Here is a 21,796-nt window from a genome sequence, read left to right as displayed (position 1 = left end):
AAGGATATTCCTGTCTAGAAACCTAGGATTCTTACACATTTTAAAGTCTTTAGGTATCCAAACAGTTACCAATATATACCTAGATTTATTCTTACACCTGTGGGAGAAGTTAAGAGCGATTTGGTGGCCGATTATGTAAGATTATCTTCACTTAAAATTTCCCCCAAAAAATGAAAAAAAGGAGAGAAAACATCTTTTGAGGATTTCTTTTTAAAACAATATTTATTGTCCTTGTAAGACTGCATATATGCCGTTCATTTACTAACATATAATCACAACCTTCCAAGGATATCATTTAAACTCCTGTTATTATCATGTAATTTACTGAATTATCAGAAAAGAAGACCTCAAGAGCAAATTTGCCAACTCAATCTTGCAGGAACGAGGATACCCAAGCACCTCTTTTGTTACTTTACAGAAGCCAGCATTTATCCATAATTCATTCCTACCTAACACTTGACATGTAATGTAATTCACAAGTCTAATCTCTTTCTTTGTAGTGAGCTCTGAAAAAAGAGCCATATTTGAGGACAGTAATGAATATTTCTTCCAAATACCATCAATAGTTTCTTCTTCCCCATTATTCTAATTCAAAAATGAAATATCTGGGAGTATAAAAATACAATTTTCTAGTTAAGTATTCAGAGACAGTATATTGTTAAATCATATTTAAAAATCATCCTTTATAATTTAAACTTTTGAAGATGCCATAAGAACACCTGTTTCTTTACCTCATGGTGTCCCAAGAATATACAACAAGTTATGCTATAAATAAATCACTATGCTTTTGTACGGATGTAAGTTTGCACCAACCCTGCAATTTCCCAAGTGCTGCCTCAGACTCTAGCAGAGATAAAAGAGGAAGTGAACTCATTCTGAGTGGGCTGGGAGACCAGAAACAGGATGTAAGATTAGAGGCAAGGGATAGGATAATTAGAGCTCAAAGTCAAAGTAATGCTTAAAGAAAAAACTAAAAGGTTTTTTGGGGATGACTTGGAGAAGAAATGTAAGCATTTACAGAGGCTACCGCCTCCATCAAGGGAGTCCCACGCTATGAAAGAAGGTACTCAGAACAAGCTCAGAGATCAGCATTCCTTTAGCCAGCCTATGCAATAATTACATATTGATTTGTAGTACATTAGCACAAAGAAATAGGTAAAATAATGAGGAATCAATAAAATTTGATTTAAAAGTTCTCCAATTCTAAAAATCCTGAACAACTGTTGGAGAAAGGGCAAGAAGAAAAGAACAAATGGCTGCCTAAATACATCCCCTGGAAATCGATGCCTCATCAATCCCTTCTCGTGGCCTAGAAGCCAGTGTGCAGGCTCAGCAGGACTGACTCACAGTCCTCAGAAACAGATCTTCCTTGTGCTTTGAGGGTTCACATTCTATGACAGCTGACACGGTCCAGGGCAGCACAGCTGCGAGGAGACAGCCAGAATAACAGTCACACAGCAGAGCTGGCTTTATTTGGAAGCACTTTGCCAGGCTTCTCCCGGACCCAACTAGGCAGCAGTTGACTCCCTCAGGGAGAATATGAAGGAACTTTGAGAAAGTATTTAGTCAAAGACACATACTGCTCCCATCTACAGCACTGGAAGTCCCCCGCAGAGATCTCAAGAGAAAATGAGGCTTGGGATTTAATCATTAGGTTTGGTCTTTCTATCTCCTAACTCATACAGGACTTAATAAAGTGATCTCTTCATCCTGATTTAAGGAAGTGATCCTATTAAGAGCTGTGCATGCCTGGGAATTTACCTGCCTCTCTGTGGGTCTAAGGATTTGAGGCTGGATGGGTAATGCCACAGAATAAAGGGGAGCATCTTTGAAGAGCTGGTCCTTTGACAGCACCCTGGCAGACTCATTTCCCTGTGTGTGAGATGAACAGGCAGGGAGCTGGGGAGTGCCAGGTAACCTACCTGCCACTCTGGTCTGAGGTCCACATAACTGATCGTCCCTGAGGTTTGGTTCTGTACCGTATCCTTATGGCGTGAGGAAAGTCAGTGGCTGTCTGAACGCCTGACTTCCTGATCTGTAAGCTCCACGTGTCAGTGTCAAACAGGAGTTCCCCACAGCCAGGAGCCTGGCTGCAGAGAGCATAATAGTCTAACTGCTCCCTCCAACAATACGCAGGCAGAGTCACAAGTTCATGGACAATCTGATTCCTGAGCTCCTCCGGAACAACCATGAGCTGGGGAGACCTTGTAAATTTTTCAACACCTGGCACAGCAGCAACGTCCACTTCCTCAACCTTCAACACAGATAGATCACAGCAATCCAGCACTAGCACAAAATCTTCACTCCCATGATTCCCTGTGCCACAGCAGTGCTTTGAGCTAGAAACCCCAGAGGCCTGCTCCCGGTTGTCATGGTGACAGTCTTTCCCAGCAGTATCTTTTCCACCTTTACCACAGATTACAAAGTCATTCCATCCCATGTCAGATGAGAAGGTCCCTGTAGTAGTCACAGGGCTGCTGCAGGGTTCAGGCGAGCTGACTCTGCAGGCTTCGTTTGACTCTGATCCGCACATTTCCCTGGTGGACGTACTCTGTTTCTTGAGCCTGTTTCTAGACTTAAAGAAAAGCACTACAGTGCCCTCAATGACTTGACTTTCAAAATCTACATCTAAATCCAGTACATAGTGCTTCACAAGAATGTGGCTGGTGTTGGCCATGAGAGGCAGGTCATCTCGGGAAGGGTCCAGCTTTACATCCATGGTGTGTAGGTTGTTCAAGAGCTTTGTTGAAAACCTCAGAAGGGGCTTCCTATCTGCCTTAGTTTTCCAAAATCATGAATGGCTGCATACTAAAAGATACCTGATGTCACAAATTCTGGTTCCACCAACTTTCAGTACCCTGGCAAAGAAGAACAAAACAATTAGACAAAATCCCAAACAAAACCCTAAATGTTCTTAGAACTGCTGTTCCTGCAAATTGACTGCCTCCTTAAAAATCCCCCCAACCTGGTAGAAGCTCATGGCTAGAAGGCAGACTAATCTTTTTGACTGACATCAAAGAAAGGTGCATTATGGGTTTCTAAAAATATTTCAATTATCAATGGAATGAAAGGGGCCTACACAAAGCCAGAAGAATCATGCTCCTGACTAGAACAGTCCTGTTTTGGAAAAGAGCAATTGTTATGCAAAAGCATAACTGAGCATCACTTTGCCTTTTGTTTTAAAAGATATTAAATGTATCATTTAAAATTCTGTGCATCAAAAGGTAAGTGATTATTTCTCTACCGTGATTCTAAGTAACAAATGTGAATGAAGGCTAAATGGCCATGAACCGTTTTATTCTTTGAGAGTAATAACTTAATACAATGTAGCTCCAGGGATTAATGTGCTTCTCACATTAGGACTGCTCTCATATCAGCACTTCCAGTAAATTACAGGAAAATGAGCCAATTTACCAGGAGTGCATTCTAAGTATTCCTTTGAGATTGTTCATGGAGATTTTTCAAATTTATAGTTAAATACTCAAGGTATATCATTACATCTTAATAGCTGAAAATCCATTAACATTCTGGATAATAGCCTTCTTGGCAAACAAAAAGGCAAACAAAAAGGTCTTCTCATATAAAAAAAAAGTATGCAAATACCTATAAAAGGAAGTAGAGGACTTAAAATGTAGAAACAGATGTTACACTAAAATGCCCAAGTTCTTCATAAAAGTTCTGAATCAGAATGTATTCTGATTTCATAACAGCAATCCAGCTAAAAGAAAATTATTTGAAATTATTTTGGTTCCTGTTACATACCTCATTTCCTTCAGCATATGCTGTTTTTTTTATCTTTCACCAAAAATGAAAAAGAAATGTCAAGGGGAAAAAAATTAAAATTCTGATAGAGCAGATATATTTTAAATACTTTTTGTATTCTACATACGAGGAGGTATTCTATCAACTACAAAACAACATTACTTGCCTGGCTTTTCAAGTAAAATTGAGCCCTCTCTTTTCATTGTTTAACTCCTTGCTTCCCTTCCGACTTGATCTGCCTGTCTACTAGATTCTTATTTCCCTTCCCTCTAGAATCTCATTCTAGCAATCAAACCTATTCAGTTTTCATTTTCTACCTCTCCACAGGCTATTTTCTCATCAAAAATCTCACCTAGCCTAAAAAAATCTGGCTTCCTGCAGCCTTGTTCAATCTGATTTCATGCTATTTTCCCAGTCATGAAGACCACACTCCCTGAGCATCCTTGTCCTCTAGCCAAAGAGCCTGCTCAACACACTGCTCCCTGAAAATGGCCTGACCCCATGTCCCCACGCTTACTGGACTAAACCACGGGCCTTACCTGGAGAGCTCCTGGCTCCTACCTCCCATATCCACTTGCCAAATTCTAGCCTTCCTCTACACCTAGTTCAAGAACAACTGCCTCCTGAAATCCACTCCTCCTCTCTACTCTCCCTCTCCCCAGCAAACCGCGTGTGTGAATACACACACTGATTTTTTTTTTCCAAGTGTGATAGTGAAATTTATTATTTTGTGAAAAAGATTACAATTGAGGTTTAAGCAATTTGTATTCTTAAAACAATTTAGCAGTTATCTTTTAGGAAAAAAAATTAACTAATGGGAGGTTTAATTTACATTAGCATTGTTGTTTAGATTTCATCTTTAAAATTCTGGTGAAAATTGAGTTATGATTGACATCAGTGTGTTAGGATAACCTGGCTAAAAATTGTACTTCATATGAGTTAGTGACTGATTAGCCCTCCACATACCTATGAGATTCAGGAACTGACAGTGGTTGGGTGAGATGTCCCATCTTTATTATCCTGGCACACATTGATTTTAAAAGTAATAGATTTGAGAGAATCAGAGAGGCAAAGAATAGTCTGAAATTACTTAATGGAGAAGCTGGTATTCCCTTGGTCCTAGAGAAGTCAATGGACAAGGGAGTAGCCCATGAGAGCGAATGAACTCGTTATGTAATAAATAAAGCCAGGGGTGGCCGTATCTACATAATGAGGAACAACGGATATTCAAACATTGTCCTACTAGCGTTTGGTGCTAACAACTTAAATACAGTGTTTTGTTGGTTGGGCTCTTTAAAAAAAAACTTCTTTTTGAGAAAAGAAGACTTGGATACACACACTCACAAACACATACAAGAGGAAAATCTGAACAAGCGGAGAGAGCTGTTAACTTTGTGGCTGTCTAAACGAACCACATATGAAGAACAGTTTAGCCTTTGAGACAATATAGACATAACCATTCATTGTCTAACCCTAATTAGGTTCTTCCACTTACTTGTGAAATTAATATAAGTTGAGCAGTTTTCACCATTTTTGTCCCTGAAGGCAGAGATCGAGGCAATGCTGGATCAGGTCAAAGCTTCCAGAAGAAGAGGTGCCCTCTCCAGGTCAGACATAGGGTCTGGAGGAGTAAGAACAGCCCTCTGTAGTAAGGATTGCTGTCAAAAGCAAAAAGGAGGGGCTAAGCTGAGCAGAGCATGACCAGTCTCTTCTTCCCAAATTTACTAGAATAAGTCACTCCACCTCCTCCAGAATAGAAGGGACCAGGAATGTTACAGTAATTAAGCTTCCTCCACAAGAAAGGCAACATCAGAAATAGGAAAAAAGAGTCCCCCTAACACCATCCCCTCTAATTCGAAATCTTGGTTTATCTGACCAGGAAAATGTTTCTCTTGCCAACCTTTTCTCCCTCTCTTCCATCCTATTCCCAATGTTTCAAACACTCCTAGGGCCATCATCTTTAAAAACAAGTATTGCAATATATACATATATCAAAACATCACATTGTACACCTTAAACTAATACAATGTTATATGTCAATTATATCTCAATAAAACTAAAAATAAAAACAAACAAAAACTACATTTGGCCCTGTTGCCCAGTTTACATGGTCTTTATTTCTCTGAATCTTGGAGCTAAAAAATTCCTTAGTCCAACTTTTTGCAAATGAAAACAATGAGACTTAGAGAGGTGAAGCAATTTGCCCAAGGTCATCCATTTATGGGGCTTTTCTACTGGGGCTTTGCTGACATTTTCCCTTGGAATCCTCACCCTCCAGCTCTCATGTCCATTCCCTCCATGCTGTCCAACGCATAAATCAAAAGTCACCTCCCAAGACTATCTTCCATGTCCCCATCCTACCTGTTTTATCCTCTTCAAGTGAAGCGAACTAGAAAATTCAAATTGTAACAAGACAGCCCCAGAGGACTCAGATCACCATCACCTTTGCATGATCTCCAACCTATGTTATGTATAATGTACATCTATTATAACCTGCTGCTTATTACACCTATCTCCTGCTTGCCTTGGATTTGTGGATGACCTAAATCTCCTGTCTTTGCAAGTACACACTCTCTCTGACGTCAATCAGGGTCATGGTCCCATATTTAGGGAAGAGCTAAACCAAATGTGGTTGCAAATGCGTGTATCTGGCCACTTTGAAAGGCCTCTCTCAGCAAATAGCAAACATATTTCTAAGCAGTCTGTTGACTTCAGCATTTTTGCTATTATTGTGCTCCAATTTAAAAAACCAGCCCATCTCACTGAAGCATTTTTCCATTCTCTGTCATAAGCCATAACATATAAAATACCCCCACCCCACCACATGGTTAGTTTCCAGTGGCTAACCACTGCTGCCTCTAAAGTAAGTGTACTATGTGGTCTGTATTTTAAATGCTTAAATGATTGTCTCAGCAACACCATTAAAGGCTTTGAAAGGATTAAAGTATAGCAATATTTTTCTTAAGGAAGGTGGTGGGGTGGTGGGCAGGTATCAAATACCAAACAAAGAAACTACCCTGCCATTTTCATTCACCCAAGCACAAATGCACACATTTACAAATGTGTGAAATAGCCTCTGTAGAGCCACTCTGGATCCTTCCAAAGAAAATAATTTCATTCTCCTTTCAGGCAACAAAGTCTGTATATCATTCTCATGCCCCTTAACTTACCGTGCCTCATTTTAGAGTCATCTGCACTTTCCAATGGTTCTATAAACATCTTGGGAGCCCTCATTCATCTTTGTGTTCATGACCATGTGAAGTAGAATACCCTGCCCACAGGAGGTTCCCAATAAATATTTATGGAATTGACATCTGAGGACATTTGTGAGTTCAATATCTAGTTATTTACAGAACAGGGATTTTGGCCTGTAGAGGTCCTAGTAGAAAGTTTTTGCTCAACAAACATCCTCCTTCAGACAGCTCTCATTTTTTCTTTTCAGGATATACCTGTACCTCTTTATGACATATCTCTTCTTGTAAGCAACTTAGAGGAAAAGGAGAGATTTCTGCAGGAAAAAATATATGCTTATTGTATAGTACTGGGTGCACTGTGAGTAGTTACAAAGTATTTAACTCTACAGATAACTTGTTTAGAGGAGGACAGCTTCCTGCTATCTCAAGCATATTTATTCTTCAGGATACAGTGATCAGTACATGTGGGTAAAATTGTAATATTTCCAGAATATCTCGCCTGGCTTTGGTGTATCTGCGTATCAATAGGCGTTCAGAGGAGGAAAGAAGCATGGCTTTAGTGCATTTGCATATCCCTCAGGAGTGGAGAGAAGTTCTTCTCCATATCAGTGGGTGATTAACTGGGCAACAGAGGACTTATCTGTACCTGAGAAGTGAGAGGGAGTGCTGGTTCTGTTTCTGCGGGAGCAGGAGAAATGGCCCTGGACTGCAGTTTATAAGCAATTAACAGGTTTTTAACTTTATTTCTCCCTTTGATTGATTTTGGTTTTTAGAGGTATTTTGCCCTGAGACTTCCTTTCCCCAGACTTACATCTGGTGTTAGTCAACAGAATTCCTCTGACCGGAAATCTGTAATAATGGGTGTGACCGTTGGAAGAGCCGCCCCTAGAAATGATGGGGAGAAGTGGTGCTCGCGCCAAGGGATGTGTGTCTACACTCATGTGGTCATGAAGGCGCCACCACCACTGCTGGCCATGCCAACTCCGGCCCATGGCCCAAGACTAAGGCTACTTCTGCTGCCACTGCTCCTGCTGCCAGTTGGGGGCTGGTCACAACTATGGAAAGGAGCAGACGTCCAGTTCACCTTGATAGAGAAGCAACTGGCTGCTGTGTACCATGCCTTTGTGGCTACAGAGCCCGTTGCCACAACAGCTCTGACCAAGGTAATAACCACCTATTCCATCGCAGAATGCGTGAGAGACTGGACCCAAAGGCCACAGAGTGGTGTGGCACAGACACCTACCGTATATCATGTGACTGGCCATTTGCCTTTGGCATCCCCAGGGAATAATGAAGCAGACACATTGGCCCAGGTGCACTGGCTAGAAGGAAAGCCTGCTTCTGATGTGGCCCAGTGGCTACATCAGCATTTGTTGCACATGGTGCAAAAGACAATGTGGGCTGTAGTCCATCAGTGGGGCTTGCCATTGACCTTTGAAGAAGTCAGCCAAGCCCGGAAGAAGTGCCCTGCACATTGTGCAGACCAGCAAACCACCAAGAGGGACCTAGAGTGTCTCTCTGCAGCCTATGGCCAGTCACCAGTGATTGAGGGCAATCAGGGCACCCACTTTATTGGATATGCATTGCAAGGACAGGTGCAACAATTAGGAATAAAATGGATGTGGCCCTGGACATTTTGACACATGGACCAGCGATGGCTGTCTCTTCTGGCACCTTGGGGAAAAGGCCTGGAAGCTGGCCTCCTGTGTATTCCTGGAATAACAGCAAAGTGACCCCCTAAAATCAAGGTTATTGGCTTCGACAGTCCTTGTGTCCTGGATGCGCCCCCTGGCTACAGCTGCTGCATGACAGCTGGAATGGACAAGCTTTGGACTTGATCTACATGGGACTTTGAACCTAGTTGAATTCTCTGGCTTGAGAATTGTCATGATTGTATTGCTGTTTTCAAGAAAAAAATGCTTAAAGATAGGCTTGACTTTGTTTAATGTTTGCTAAAAGTTTTGTGAGTAATCTAGCATGGTTTGTCAGGAATGGGTAAACAAGTGTGAAACATATTTTGTGCACAGTGAGAGATTGTGCTGTAAAGTACATTTACTTAATCTGCATAGGCTGAATCCTGGCTTGAGGATTGTCATAATTTTATTGCTGTTCCTATTGTATGTCATTAGTTTGGTTGGAAGTAGGGGAATGAGTAAATTCTAAGGTGAGATTTCTGGAGGGGTAGCCTGTGGGTGAAACTGTAATAATATTTCCAGAATATCTTGCCTGGCTTTGGTGCATCTGCATATCAACAGGCGTTCAGAGGTGGAAAGAAGTATGGCTTTAATGCATTTGCATATCCCTCAGGAGTGGAGAGAAGTTCTTCTCCATATCAATGGGTAATTTACCTGGGCAAAGAGTGCTTATCTGTACCTGAGAAAGTGAGGGGGAGTGCTGGTTCTGCTTCTGTGGGAGCACGAGAGAGAAACGGCCTGGACTGCAGTCTGAAAGCAATAAACAGGTTTTAAACTTTATTTCTCCCTTTGACTGATAGAGGTATTTTGCCTGGGGATTTCCTTTCCCCGAACTTATAGTACACTTGCTTAAGTGTACTTTTCTGGGCACAGTTCCTCAGATACTCAAATGCATAGTCATAGGAACATAGCTCATTGCTGTGAAATTGGTAATTTCAGAATTAGAAGGAATCTTAGAAGTGCAATGTATTATTTTGTGTTTAGAAATGTCACACTGACACATTCTGTAACTTCTTTCATTCAATGGTTTTGAAATATAGCCATGTAGATACTCATAAATTTACCTTGTTTAACAACTACTGTTTATAGTGTCCCTATATGAACATTCCACAATTTATCTCTATATTTCTTTACTGACACTTAAGTTATTTTACATTTGTCCTTATCACAAGCAAAGCTGCAATGAACACCCTTTTACATGTCCCCTGGGGCATATATGCAGGTGTTTCCTGGGCAAAACACCAGAAACACCATTTTGCCTAATATTAATATTGGCATGCCTGCTTTCTTTTGGTTTGTTTTTTTCTTTATACATCTTTCTACCTCTTTATTTTTATAACTGCTCTGGGTTGTTTTGCATTGAGTGTTCTTTAAAGCAACATTTGGCTGCATCTTCTTTTTATTTTAAATAATGTGAATTTTATTAAAAATTTACATTTACAGACCTTTTCAGGATCCTAAATTTACAAACACAGAGCAAAAATAGACAGAAATCACATAATCACTTGTATTTTAACTGGTACTACAAGTATCTAACATCATTTTTTTTTTGAGAGGGCATCTCTCATATTTATTGATCAAATGGTTGTTAACAACAATAAAATTCTGTATAGGGGAGTCAATGCTCAATGCACAATCATTAATCCATCTCAAGCCTAATTCTCGTCAGTCTCCAATCTTCTGAAGCATAACCAACAAGTTCTTACATGGTGAACGAATTCTTACATAGTGAATAAGTTCTTACATGGTGAACAGTACAAGGGCAGTCATCACAGAAACTTTCGGTTTTGATCACGCATTATGAACTATAAACAATCAGGTGAAATATGAAAATTCGTTTGATTTTTATACTTGATTTATATGTGGATCCCACATTTCTCCCTTTATTATTATTATTTTTATTTTTATTTTTAATAAAATGCTGAAGTGGTAGGTAGATGCAAGATAAAGGTAGAAAACATAGTTTAGTGGTGTAAGAGAGCAATTGTAGATGATCAGGTGTGTGCCTGTAGACTATGTGTTAATCCAAGCTAGACAAGGGCAATAAACCATCCACAGATGCAGAAGATTTCTCTCAAAACAGGGGGCATGAGGTTCTAAGCTTCACCACTGTTGATCCCCAATTTCTCACCTGATGGCCCCCCTGCTACTGTGCCTGTCTTAGGTTGTTCCTCCCTTGAAGAATCTTACCCGTCTCTGGCTAACCAGCCGTCTTCCGGGGCCATACAGGGAAATGTAAAGTTGGTAAGTGAGAGAGAAGCCATATTGTTTGAAAAGGTTAGCTTTTTACTTCTTTGCAGATTTATGCCCTGTGGCTTCTATGCCCAGCATTTGTCTTGAGGTATCTTTACCACTTGGAGGAATTATGATACTCAGTAAATTCGATATGAGGCATTTGGCTGCATTTTAAAAATTATAATTATTAATAATTGAAGTTAATTTTTATTTATGATTACTATTGTAACAGTACTTATCTCAGCCAATTTAATTTGTTTACTATCTACCACAATTTTTTCTTACTTTTACTTTTCTGCTTTTTGTTGAATTTTTTTGTAATTCTTTCCTGTTTACTTTAACATGCCTACTTAAAGTCAATCACCAGCAGTCTTTTGAACAATACAAGGATCCTAGAAAGTTTTATCATCAGTCTCTTCTCTTCCCCACTGCTTATTAGCTTTCTTATTATTGTTCGTGTATCTTACATTGTTTTTAACAATCTCATCCAACTTAGGGGAAAGAAGTCAGTATTTATTTGTATTTCTTCCCCAGCTTCCTTACTCATGACTGATTCATACATTCCACTTCTTCCTTCAGGGTTCAATGTTGTTCCAGTTACTACTACATGACAAATTAGCCCAAACTTTGTGGCTTCAAATAGCAACCATTTTATTACATTCTGTAGGTCAGGAATTTGGGTAACACACAGCTGGGCCATTCTTCCACACCTTTGGAATCTGACCATGGCTTCGGTGCTGCTCAGGTGGAGGATGGGCTGGGCAGCAGGGGTCAGGGAGGTCTTGAGGACCAGAGTGGCTATACATAGCCTCTCTAATTATGAAGGTCTCGGGAACAACTGGACATCTTATATGGCAGCTGGCAGCTCAGGAGCAAGTGTCCCAAAGAACCAGTTGAAAGGTGAATGACTTTTTCTGATCTAGCCTCAAAGTCAATGTGGTATCACTTCTACCACATTCCAGTGGTTTTAGAAGAAAGACATATAGCCAGTCCAGATTCAAGGAAAGGGAATTCAACTCTGTCTTGAGCAGGGAGTGGCATACTGGAGAAAAGTATGTAAGACAGTAGATATCATCATAGCCATTTTTGGAAAATACAATCTGCCACAATTTCCTTTTTACTTAACCTTATTTTTAATAATTCTTTCAGGAGAAGCCCATGAGTAATAAACGCTTTCAACACTTTTGTTTGAAATGTCTTTATTACATACTATTAAATGATCTCTTATCTGAGTGTAGCCTTTTAGAATGACACTTATTTTCACTTAGCACTTTGAATGTATTACTCTACTATATTCTGACAGCCTTTTTTGCTGATAGGAATTTATTATTAATCTGCATTTCTTGACAGGTATCTGTTTTTTCTCCGTAGTAGTTTTTACATTTCTTTACTATCTTTGATGTTCTACTGTTTAACTCAATGTGTCTAAATGTAGACTTACTTTTATTTGGTTTGCACCAGATTCAGTATGTTCCTTCATGTTGAGGACTCAGGAGTTCTTTCCATGTATAGCCCTGATTAGAGAGCAAATTTCCTTTCCTCTCTATTGAGACAGCATAATGTAATTATCTTTCTTCCATTTAACAGAGATCACACCCTCAAGGCTTCTGGTTTTATGCAGATAACTCCGTTTCAGTGTGCACTGTACTGGGTCTATAGTTGGGCACCCCTGCCTTGGTGACCAGGGGCCCAACCCCTACTACTACTAAGGCCTATACTTATTCCTTTGTGAGAGCATCCTCAGGTTAGGCTCCTATTCACCATACAGACTCTATATTCCCTCTTCATTTCAGTCAACTAGGACAACTCTTGCTTGGTTTTGAATTTGCATGTGTACGTATATGGATGTGTATATGCTGTTATACTTTATCCAGCATTTCTAAATACTTTAAGTGGGAGAGGGGACTGCCTTATAATTCAGTTAGTCACATTGACCAGAATCCCACAGACCCCACTATGCCACTTAAGTGACCCATACCCACAGTGCTTTGGCTCAAGAAGTTTTCATGAAGGACATGCTTCACTGTATAACATTATAGGCACCACAGCTATAGATTTCCTTTCATCATCATAAAAGCCTGGGGAGATGATTAAAGACTGAGAGGACAAAAAGGTATGCAACAAAGGAAGGCAAGATGCAGAGAAAACTGGATTATATTACTTATTCATTCAACTATTAGACAGAATCCTCTTCTAATCTCTATTAACTCTCTCCCTCTTCCCACCATATCCTCATGGAAAACTTTCCTCACATGATTAAGTCAAGTTCCCCTATTATTAGAAAGCATAGCACCTTGTACTTCTTCAGAACATAATATAGTTCCACTTGATTTGATTATTTGATTTGTTTGATTTAATTAAGATTCTCCTCTTTAAATCAAGGGGAGTACCACCTCTGATAAGAGTGGAGTAGCTTCTATCAGACCCATCCTCCCACTGATGGCACTTATAAACTCTATACAAAAACAAAAAGCTGAAGGCACATGAAAGTGAGCAGAAAGCAGAAACTGTGGGGACTTGATACCTAGGAAAAGGGAATAGCACTGAGCTTCCTGTTGTACAGTTTTTCATCTGAGGATATGCCCTCATTGGTACTATGCAGAGCAGCTAAAATCCAGTCAGAATCTTACTCACTGAAGAACTTGTAATCTTACTGAAGAATTAGAAGTAGCATTTAGGATTGACTCAACAGCTAGAAAGTAAAGAAGGAAAACCTTATGAAAGGTGACTGCCGCATATTCCTCATTATAAACTACCCAATCTTCTAACTGACCCCTGAACCTGAGCTTGTTAAGGGCAGACCAAAACAGTCTACTATGGCCAAATGAACTGAACTGGACTGGGATTTCTACTGATACCCACTGGAGGGAAAGTGAAGTTGGGAGGCTGAGTAGAGCCAAACTAACTGCTCATACAAAACATTAATATTCTTCAGAGGAACATAAGAAATCCAGAGTTACCATTAAGGTTTCAATCACAATGTCCAAGATAAAATCCAAAATTTCTAGGAAACAAACAAGGAAATAAACCTCAAAAAGTATACTCAATACTCAAAGGAAAAGCAATCAATGGAAACTGACCTAATGGATCCAAATATTAGAATTAGCAAACAAAACTTTTAAAGCAGCTATTAGCATTACGGACTTAAATGCTATAATGAATGAACTAAAAAGAAAACTCAGCAGAGAAATAGAAATTACTTTTTTTTTAAAAAAGGGGATTCTAGAACTGAAGAATACTCAATCTGAAGTAAAAAATTCACTGACTGGCATTTAAATAGATTAAATATTATAGAAGAATACAGCAAACTTGATAATATGTATATAGAAACTATATAATCTTAAGAACAGAGAGAAAAAATATAGAAAAAATATGAAAAAAAAACAGTCCCAAATACATTGGCGACAAAATCAAAGCACTTAATATTTCTGTAATTGAAGTCCAACAAGGATGGGTGAAAGAGAAGCAAACATTTTTTTTTTGCCATAATAAAAAACACTTCAAAAACTAATGAGCAGTGAGAAAACCCAGTATCTAGATCATGGTTTCTAAATACCATTTTCCAATATAAGTAAGGAATCATGCCTACTTAGAGAAAGGGCTGATTCTACGACTTGGGCAGAGGAAATACAAGATGAGCCTAGAGCTTCATATAAGCCTCAAAATAAGGAAGTAAAAATAAAAAAGGGGGTGGGTAGGCAGGGCATCACAAAAGGACAAGGGAACCAACTGAAAGAGCTTCAATTGGCCAAAGATGGAACAATTGTTCCAATCTGAGCAGGAACATGATAGTATTGGATCAGAACCCAAAGAATAAAATAAATACCTATGACTCTGTTCTGTTTGATAAACGGGGGTGGGAGGAGATACATCTTCTTAGAGAAGAATTCCAAATTCTAGATGTAGATATTACCTCTTCCAGGAGGCAGAGGTGAAGTTTAATTTCCTTCCCCTTGAGTATGAACTGTACTTAAGTGACTTGCTTCTGTGAGAAACATGCTCACTAGTCCAAACTTAAAAAGTGGACACGGAATCAAAGAGAATAGCAGAGCAAAGCCTTTAATGGTGGTCTTGCAAGATCAGGTGTCTGGTGAGCAGGCACACTCAGGGGGTTACAATAAGCAATTAATTCCTCTGCGCACAAGTCCATCCCCTGGTTCTTCATTGGCTGAGTACTACAGGATTCAATTCTTTCCTGGATGTCATCTAAGCCAGTTATACCCATATTAGGCTTTCTTTACATTTGTCTTAATTTTATTTGCTGGTTTAAAACTTTTTCTTTTTTTTTTTTTTGAAGTGAGACACAGCCCGCTCTTTCTCAATTTCCCTTCCCCTTCTAGCCAAAGTGACTCCTTGGTACATGTTCTGACACGTAGGCTTCCTGTCAATACCTTTTATTTAAAGGCTAATTCCTCTGGGAATAAATCATATTTAGTTTTATGCCATTTCTAACACTTCCAAAGAATAGAGATTGGAAAAGGAAAAACACTAAGTTTACAGTAGAGTAATCTGGCAGACATAAGTAAACTTAACCTCATTATCAAGGTTATCATCATCAGTGATAAGCTATATCAATATCTTTACCCCTGATATGGTTTGATATGAAGGAACCCTTACCGCCATAGTATTTTTTCTGAAATCCATAACCTCTAAGCATAAGAAAACAGGAAACCAACACTGATGGACATTCTAAAAAATACTTGACTAATATTCTTCAAAAATATCAGGACAATGAGAAGCATGTAAAATCCGAAAAGCTCAGAGGATTAACAATGGCTGTGTGAGAGGTCAGACAGAGGGTTCCTCCTAAAACTGCATATAATACGAAAATATAATTAATACAACTAATCCTGAAAGAGCAACAGGAAAGAGGACTGAGACAGACTGCATACACCGGAGAAAAGAACAGACCTCATGGAACAGGGTAACATACCAAAGCTGTGGCCCGGCGGGATCCAAGTCCTTCCCCCACCCCAGCTCACCGGCAGGAGGAAGAGAAATGGAGTAGGGAGGGAGTAGAGGCCAGGAACTGCCAAATACCTAACTCCAGAGATCTGCTCTGGGAGCGCAAACCTACATTTCATGGTGCTTTCATGATACTCTCATGATTAGGGGATTGGAAAGTTAAGATGGGCAGAGTTCCTGGGGAGACTGAGATTCCAGCTGCTTGAGGAAAGCAGGGCTCCATATCTGGCTGCTCTGGGACAAAAGAAAGATGGGTAGTCTGAGAGACTTCCTAACAAGGAAGCCCTTAGCAAGAGGGCTGCTAACGGGGCAAGGACTGCACAGAGCTGAACCTGTCCAGGAGAAAGGACAGGTAGACAAAACTGTCCAGGTGCACTCTGCCCAGCAGGTTGGGCACTTTCACAATTTTCAGGTGGTCCAGCTCCCTGGCTAGCTACATAGCTCCAAGGACCCACTCCATGATACCAAGCCAACTGCGCTTTTCTACCAGCCAGCCCCACCTGGCTCACAAACTGGCAAACTCTACCCTGGCGTTAGGCCAAACAGAGGGAAGATCTGTCCATAGCAACTATAAACGCAAAGCATAGAGGCTTATACCTCTGTGCTCGGCCCACTGGTTCAGGAAGTGGAGACGGGCATAGCAGCCAGGAAGCAGGAAACAGCTCTTTCCTCCCCCAAGCACCAATACCACTCCCCTGTGACCCCCGAGATTGCTTCAGGGGCTCAGGAGCTCCAGAGCATAGAGTTTCTGAAAACTAGAGGGTGCCATACAGAAGTATCAAACACCAAAGGAACCTGGTTCAGAGCAAAATTATTAACACAACTCCTGAGAAAGATGGCATGGGCCTCATGAATCTTCCTGAAAGGGAGTTCAAAATAAAATTCATTAATGCTCAAGGAGGTATGGAAAGATATTCAAGAAATCAGGAATGAATTCTGGTCAGAGATCCAATGATTGAACAGCACAATGGAGGGTATTAAAAATAGATTAGATACAGTGGAGGGGGTGACAAATGAAATAGAAACCAGAGAAGAGGAATACAAAGAAGCTGAGGCACAAAGAGAAAAAAGGATCTCTAAGAATGAAAGAATGTTGAGAGAACTGTGTGACCAATTCAAACGGAACAATATTCGCATTACAGGGGTACCAGAAAAAGAAAAGAGAAAAAGGGATAGACAGTGTCTTTGAGGAGGTAATTGCTGAAAACTTCGCCAATCTGAGGAAGGAGATAGTCTCTCAGGCTATGGAGATGCACAGATCTCCCAACACAAAGGACTCAAGGAGGACAACACCGAGACATACAGTAATTAAACTGGCAAAGATCTAGGATAAGGACAGACTATTAAAAGCAGCCAGAGAGAGAAATAAGATCACATACAAAGGAAAGCTCATCAGACCACCATCAGACTTCTCAGCAGAAACCTTACAGGCGAGAAGGGAGTGGCATGATGTATTTAATGCAATGAAGCAGAAGGGCCTCAAACCAAAATTACTTTATGCGGCAAGATTATCATTTAAATTTGAAGTAGGGACTAAACAGTTTCCAGATAGGCAAAAGCTGAGAGAATTTACCTCCCACAAACCATCTCTACAGTGTATTTTGGAGGGACTGCTATAGATGGAAGTATTCCTAAGGTTTAATAGCTGTCACCAGAGGTAATAAAACCACAGTAAAGAAAGTAGAACAGCTAATTACTAAGCAAATGCAAAATTAAATTGACTATACCCAGAGTCAATCAAGGGATAGACAAAGAATACAGAATATGATACCTAATATATAAAGAATGCAGGAGGAAGAAAAAGTAGGAGAAAAAGAAAAGAACATTTAGATTCTGTTTGTAACAGCATATTAAGTGTGTTAACTTAGATTCTTAGATAGTAAGAAAATTAACCGTGAACCTTTGGTAACCATGAATCTAAAGCCTGCAATGGAAATAAGTACAAACCTATCATTAATCACCTGAAATGGAAATGGACTGAATGCACCAATCAAAAGACATAGAGTCATTGAATGGATAAAAAAACAAGACCCATCTATATGCTGCCTGCAAGAGACTCACTTTAAACCCAAAGACATACACAGACTAAAAATAAAGGGATGGAAAAAGATATTTCATGGAACTAACAGAGAGAAATAAGCAGGAGTTACAATACTTGTATTGGACAAAATAGACTTCAAAATGCAGAAAGTAACAAAATACAAAGAAGGACATTATATAATGATAAAGTGGTCAATCCAACAAGATATAACCGTTATAAATATCTATACGCTCCCAACACAGGAGCACCCACATACATACGTGAAACAAATACTAACAGAATTAAAAGGGAAAATAGAATGCAATGCATTTCTTCTAGAATTCAACACTCCACTCACTCTGAAGGACATATCAACCAGACAGAAGAAAAGTAAGGAGACAGAGGCACTGAACAACACAACAGAACAGATGGACCTAACAGACATCTACAGAACTCTAAACCCAAAAGCAACAGAATACACATTCTTCTCAAGTGCATATGGAACATTTTCAAGAATAGATCATATACTAGACCACAAAAAGAGCCTCAGTAAATTCAAAAAGATTGAAATTGTACCAACCAGTTTCTCAGATCACAAACGCATGAAACTAGAAATAAATTATGCAAAGAAAATGAAAAAACCTGACAAAGACATGGAGGCATCACAACATGCTCCTAAATAACCAGTGGATCAATGACCAAATAAAAACAGAGACCAAGCAATATATGGAGACAAATGACAACAATAATTCAACAATGCAAAATCTGTGGGACGCAGCAAAGGCCATGCTAAGAGGAAAGTATATTGTAATACAGGCCTACCTCAGGAAAGAAGAACTAACCCATATGAGCAGTCTAAACTCACAATTAATGTAACTAGAAAAAGAACAACAAATGAGGCCCAAAGTCAGTAAAAGGAGGGACATAATAAAGATTAGAGCAGACATAAATAAAATTGAGAAGAATAAAACAATAGAAAGAATCAATGAAAGCAAGAGCGGTTCTTCAAGAAAATAAACAAAATAGATAAACCCCTACCAGATGTATCAAGAAAATAAAGAGAGTCTACACACATAAACGGAATCAGAAATGAGAAAGGAAAAATTATGATGGACACCACAGAAATATAAAGAATTATTAGAGAATACTATGAAAAATTATATGCTAACAAACTGGATAACCTAGAAGAAATGGACAACTTTCTAGAAAAATACAACCTTCCAAGGCTGACCAAGGAAGAAACAAAAAACCTGAACAGACCAATTACCAGCAACAAAATTGAATTGGTAAGCAAAAAAAACACCTAAGAACAAAACCCCTGGACCAGATGCCTTCACCGCTGAATTTTATCAAACATTTAGTGAAGACCTAATACCCATTCTCCTTGAAGTTTTCCAAAAAATAGAAGTGGAGGGAATACTCCCAAACTCATTCTATGAGGCCAGCATCATGCTAATACCAAAACCAGGCAAAGATACCACAGAAAAAGAAAATTACAGACCAATATCCCTGATGAACACAGGTGCAAAAATACTCAACAAAATATTAGCAAACCAAATTCAAAAATACATCAAAAAGATCACCATCATGATAAAGTAGGATTTATTCCAGGGATGCAAGTATGATACAACATTTGAAAATCCATCAACATCATCTACCACATCAACAAAAAGAAGGACAAAAACCACATGATCATCTCCATACATGATGAAAAAGCTTTTGACAAAATTCAACATCTATTCATGATAAAAACTCTCAACAAAATGGCTATAGAAGGTAAGTACCTCAACATAATAAAGGCCATATATGACAAACCCACAGTCAACATTATACTTAACAGCGAAAAGCTGAAAGTTTTTCCTTTAAGATCGGGAACAAGACAAAGGATGCCCACTCTCCCCACTTCTATTCAACATAGTACTGGAAGTCCTAGCCATGGCGATCAGACAACACAAAGAAATAAAAGGCATCCAGATTGGCAAGGAAGAAGGTAAACTGTCCCTGTTTGCAGATGACATATTGTACATAAAAAACCCTAAAGAATCCACTCCAAAACTACTAGAACTAATATCTGAATTCAGCAAAGTTGCAGGATACAAAATTAAAACACAGAAATACGTTGCATTCCTATACACTAACAATAAACTAGCAGAGACAGAAATTAGAAAAACAATTCAATTCACAATTGCATCAAAATGAATAAAATACCTAGGAATAAACCTAACCAAGGAAGTGAAAGACCTGAACTCTGAAAACTACAGGACACTTCTAAGAGAAATTAAAAAGGACACTAACAAATGGAAATTCATCCTATGCTCTTGGCTAGGAAGAACTAATATTGTCAAAATGGCCATCCTGCCTACAGCAATCTACAGATTCAATGCAATCTCTATCAAAATACCAACAGCATTCTTCAACGAATTGAAACATATAGTTCAAAAATTCATATGGAACCACAAAAGACCCCAAATAGACAAAGCAATCCTGAGAAGGAAGAATAAAGTGGGGGGAATCTCGCTTCCCAACTTCAAGCTCTACTACAAAGCCACAGTAATCAAGACAATTTGGTATTGGCACAAGAAGAGACCCACAAACCAGTGGAACATACTAGAGAGCCCTGATATAAACCCAACCATATATAGTCAATTAATATACAATAAAGGAGCCATGGACATACAATGGGAAATGACTGCCTCTTCAACAGCTGGTGTTGGCAAAACTGGACAGCTACATGTAAGAGAATGAAACTGGATCATTGTCTAACCCCATACACAAAAGTAAATTCAAAATGGATCAAAGACCTGAATGCAAGTCATGAAATCATAACACTCTTAGAAAACAACATAGGCAAAAATCTCTTTGACATAAACATGAGCAACTTCTTTATGAACATATCCCCCCGGGCAAGGGAAACAAAAGCAAAGATGAACAAGTGGGACTATATCAAGCTGAAAAGCTTCTGTACAGCAAAGAACATCATCACCAGAACAAAAAGACATACTATATTATGGTAGAATATATTCAGAAATGACTTATCTGATAAGGGGTTGACATCCAAAATACATAAAGAGCTCACGCACCTCAACAAACAAAAAGCAAATAAACTGATTAAAAAATTGTGTGGAGGATCTGAACAGACACTTCTCCAAAGAAGAAATTCAGATGGCCAACAAGCACATGAAAAGATGCTCCACATCACTAATCATCAAAGAAATGCAAATTAAAACCACAATGAGCTATCACCTCACACCAGTAAGGTAGCCACCATCCAAAAGACAAATGACAACAAATGTTATCAAGGATGTGGAGAAAGGGGAACCCTCCTACACTGCTGGTGGGAATGTAAATAAGTTCAACCATTGTAGAAAGTAGTATGGAGGTTCCTCAAAAAACTTAAAATAGAAATACCATTTGACCCAGGAATTCCACTTCTAGGAATTTACCCTAAGAATGCAGCAGCCCAGTTTGAAAAAGACATATGCACCACTATGTTTATCACAGCACCATTTACAATAGCCAAGAAATGGAAGCAACCTAAGTGTCCATCAGTAGATGAATGGATAAAGAAGATGTGGTACATTTACACAATGGAATACTATTCAGCCATAAGAAAGAAACAAATCCTACCATTGGCAACAACATGGATGGAGCTGGAGGACATTATGCTCAGTGAAATAAGTCAGGCAGAGAAAGACAAGTGCCAAATGATTTCCCTCATTTGTGGAGTATAATAATCAAGTAAAACTGAGGGAACAAAATGGTATCAGACTCAGAGACTACAAGAAGGAACTAGTGGTTACCAAAGGGGAGGGTTGTAGGAGGGTGACTGGGGAGGGAGGGAGAAGGGGATTGAGGGGTATTTTGTTTAGTGCACATGGTGTGGGGGATCATGGGGAGAACAGTGTAGTACAGAGAAGGCACATAGT

The 21,796-nt window shown here is 39.3% G+C and overlaps 1 protein-coding gene across 14 annotated transcripts in view; it reads right to left on the bottom strand.

Moving 5' to 3' along the window:
• AOPEP (aminopeptidase O (putative)) overlaps positions 1–21,796 on the bottom strand; it is a 340,655-nt gene that overhangs the window by 294,724 nt on the left and 24,135 nt on the right. For 11 of the 14 annotated variants that reach the window (XR_005053840.2, XR_012127791.1, XR_012127790.1 and 8 more), the window contains exons 2-3: positions 5,258–5,420; positions 1,923–2,858 (exon numbers count right to left, since the gene is read on the bottom strand). Coding sequence is in view for 10 of the 14 variants with exons in the window: in XM_036991161.2 (XP_036847056.2) it covers positions 1,923–2,719 (797 nt within the window). In the remaining 4 variants the exon portion in view is untranslated. Of the gene's footprint in view, positions 1–1,922; positions 2,859–5,257; positions 5,421–9,329; positions 9,382–21,796 lie in introns of those variants that run through there. The other 3 variants (XM_073228766.1, XM_036991156.2, XM_036991157.2) reach the window with 3 other exon arrangements.

Source organism: Manis javanica, chromosome 2, assembly GCF_040802235.1.
Source record: "Manis javanica isolate MJ-LG chromosome 2, MJ_LKY, whole genome shotgun sequence".
NCBI lineage: Eukaryota > Metazoa > Chordata > Mammalia > Pholidota > Manidae > Manis > Manis javanica.
Note: the sequence above shows the minus strand (reverse complement) of the source record. Positions and strands in the feature narration are given on the sequence as shown.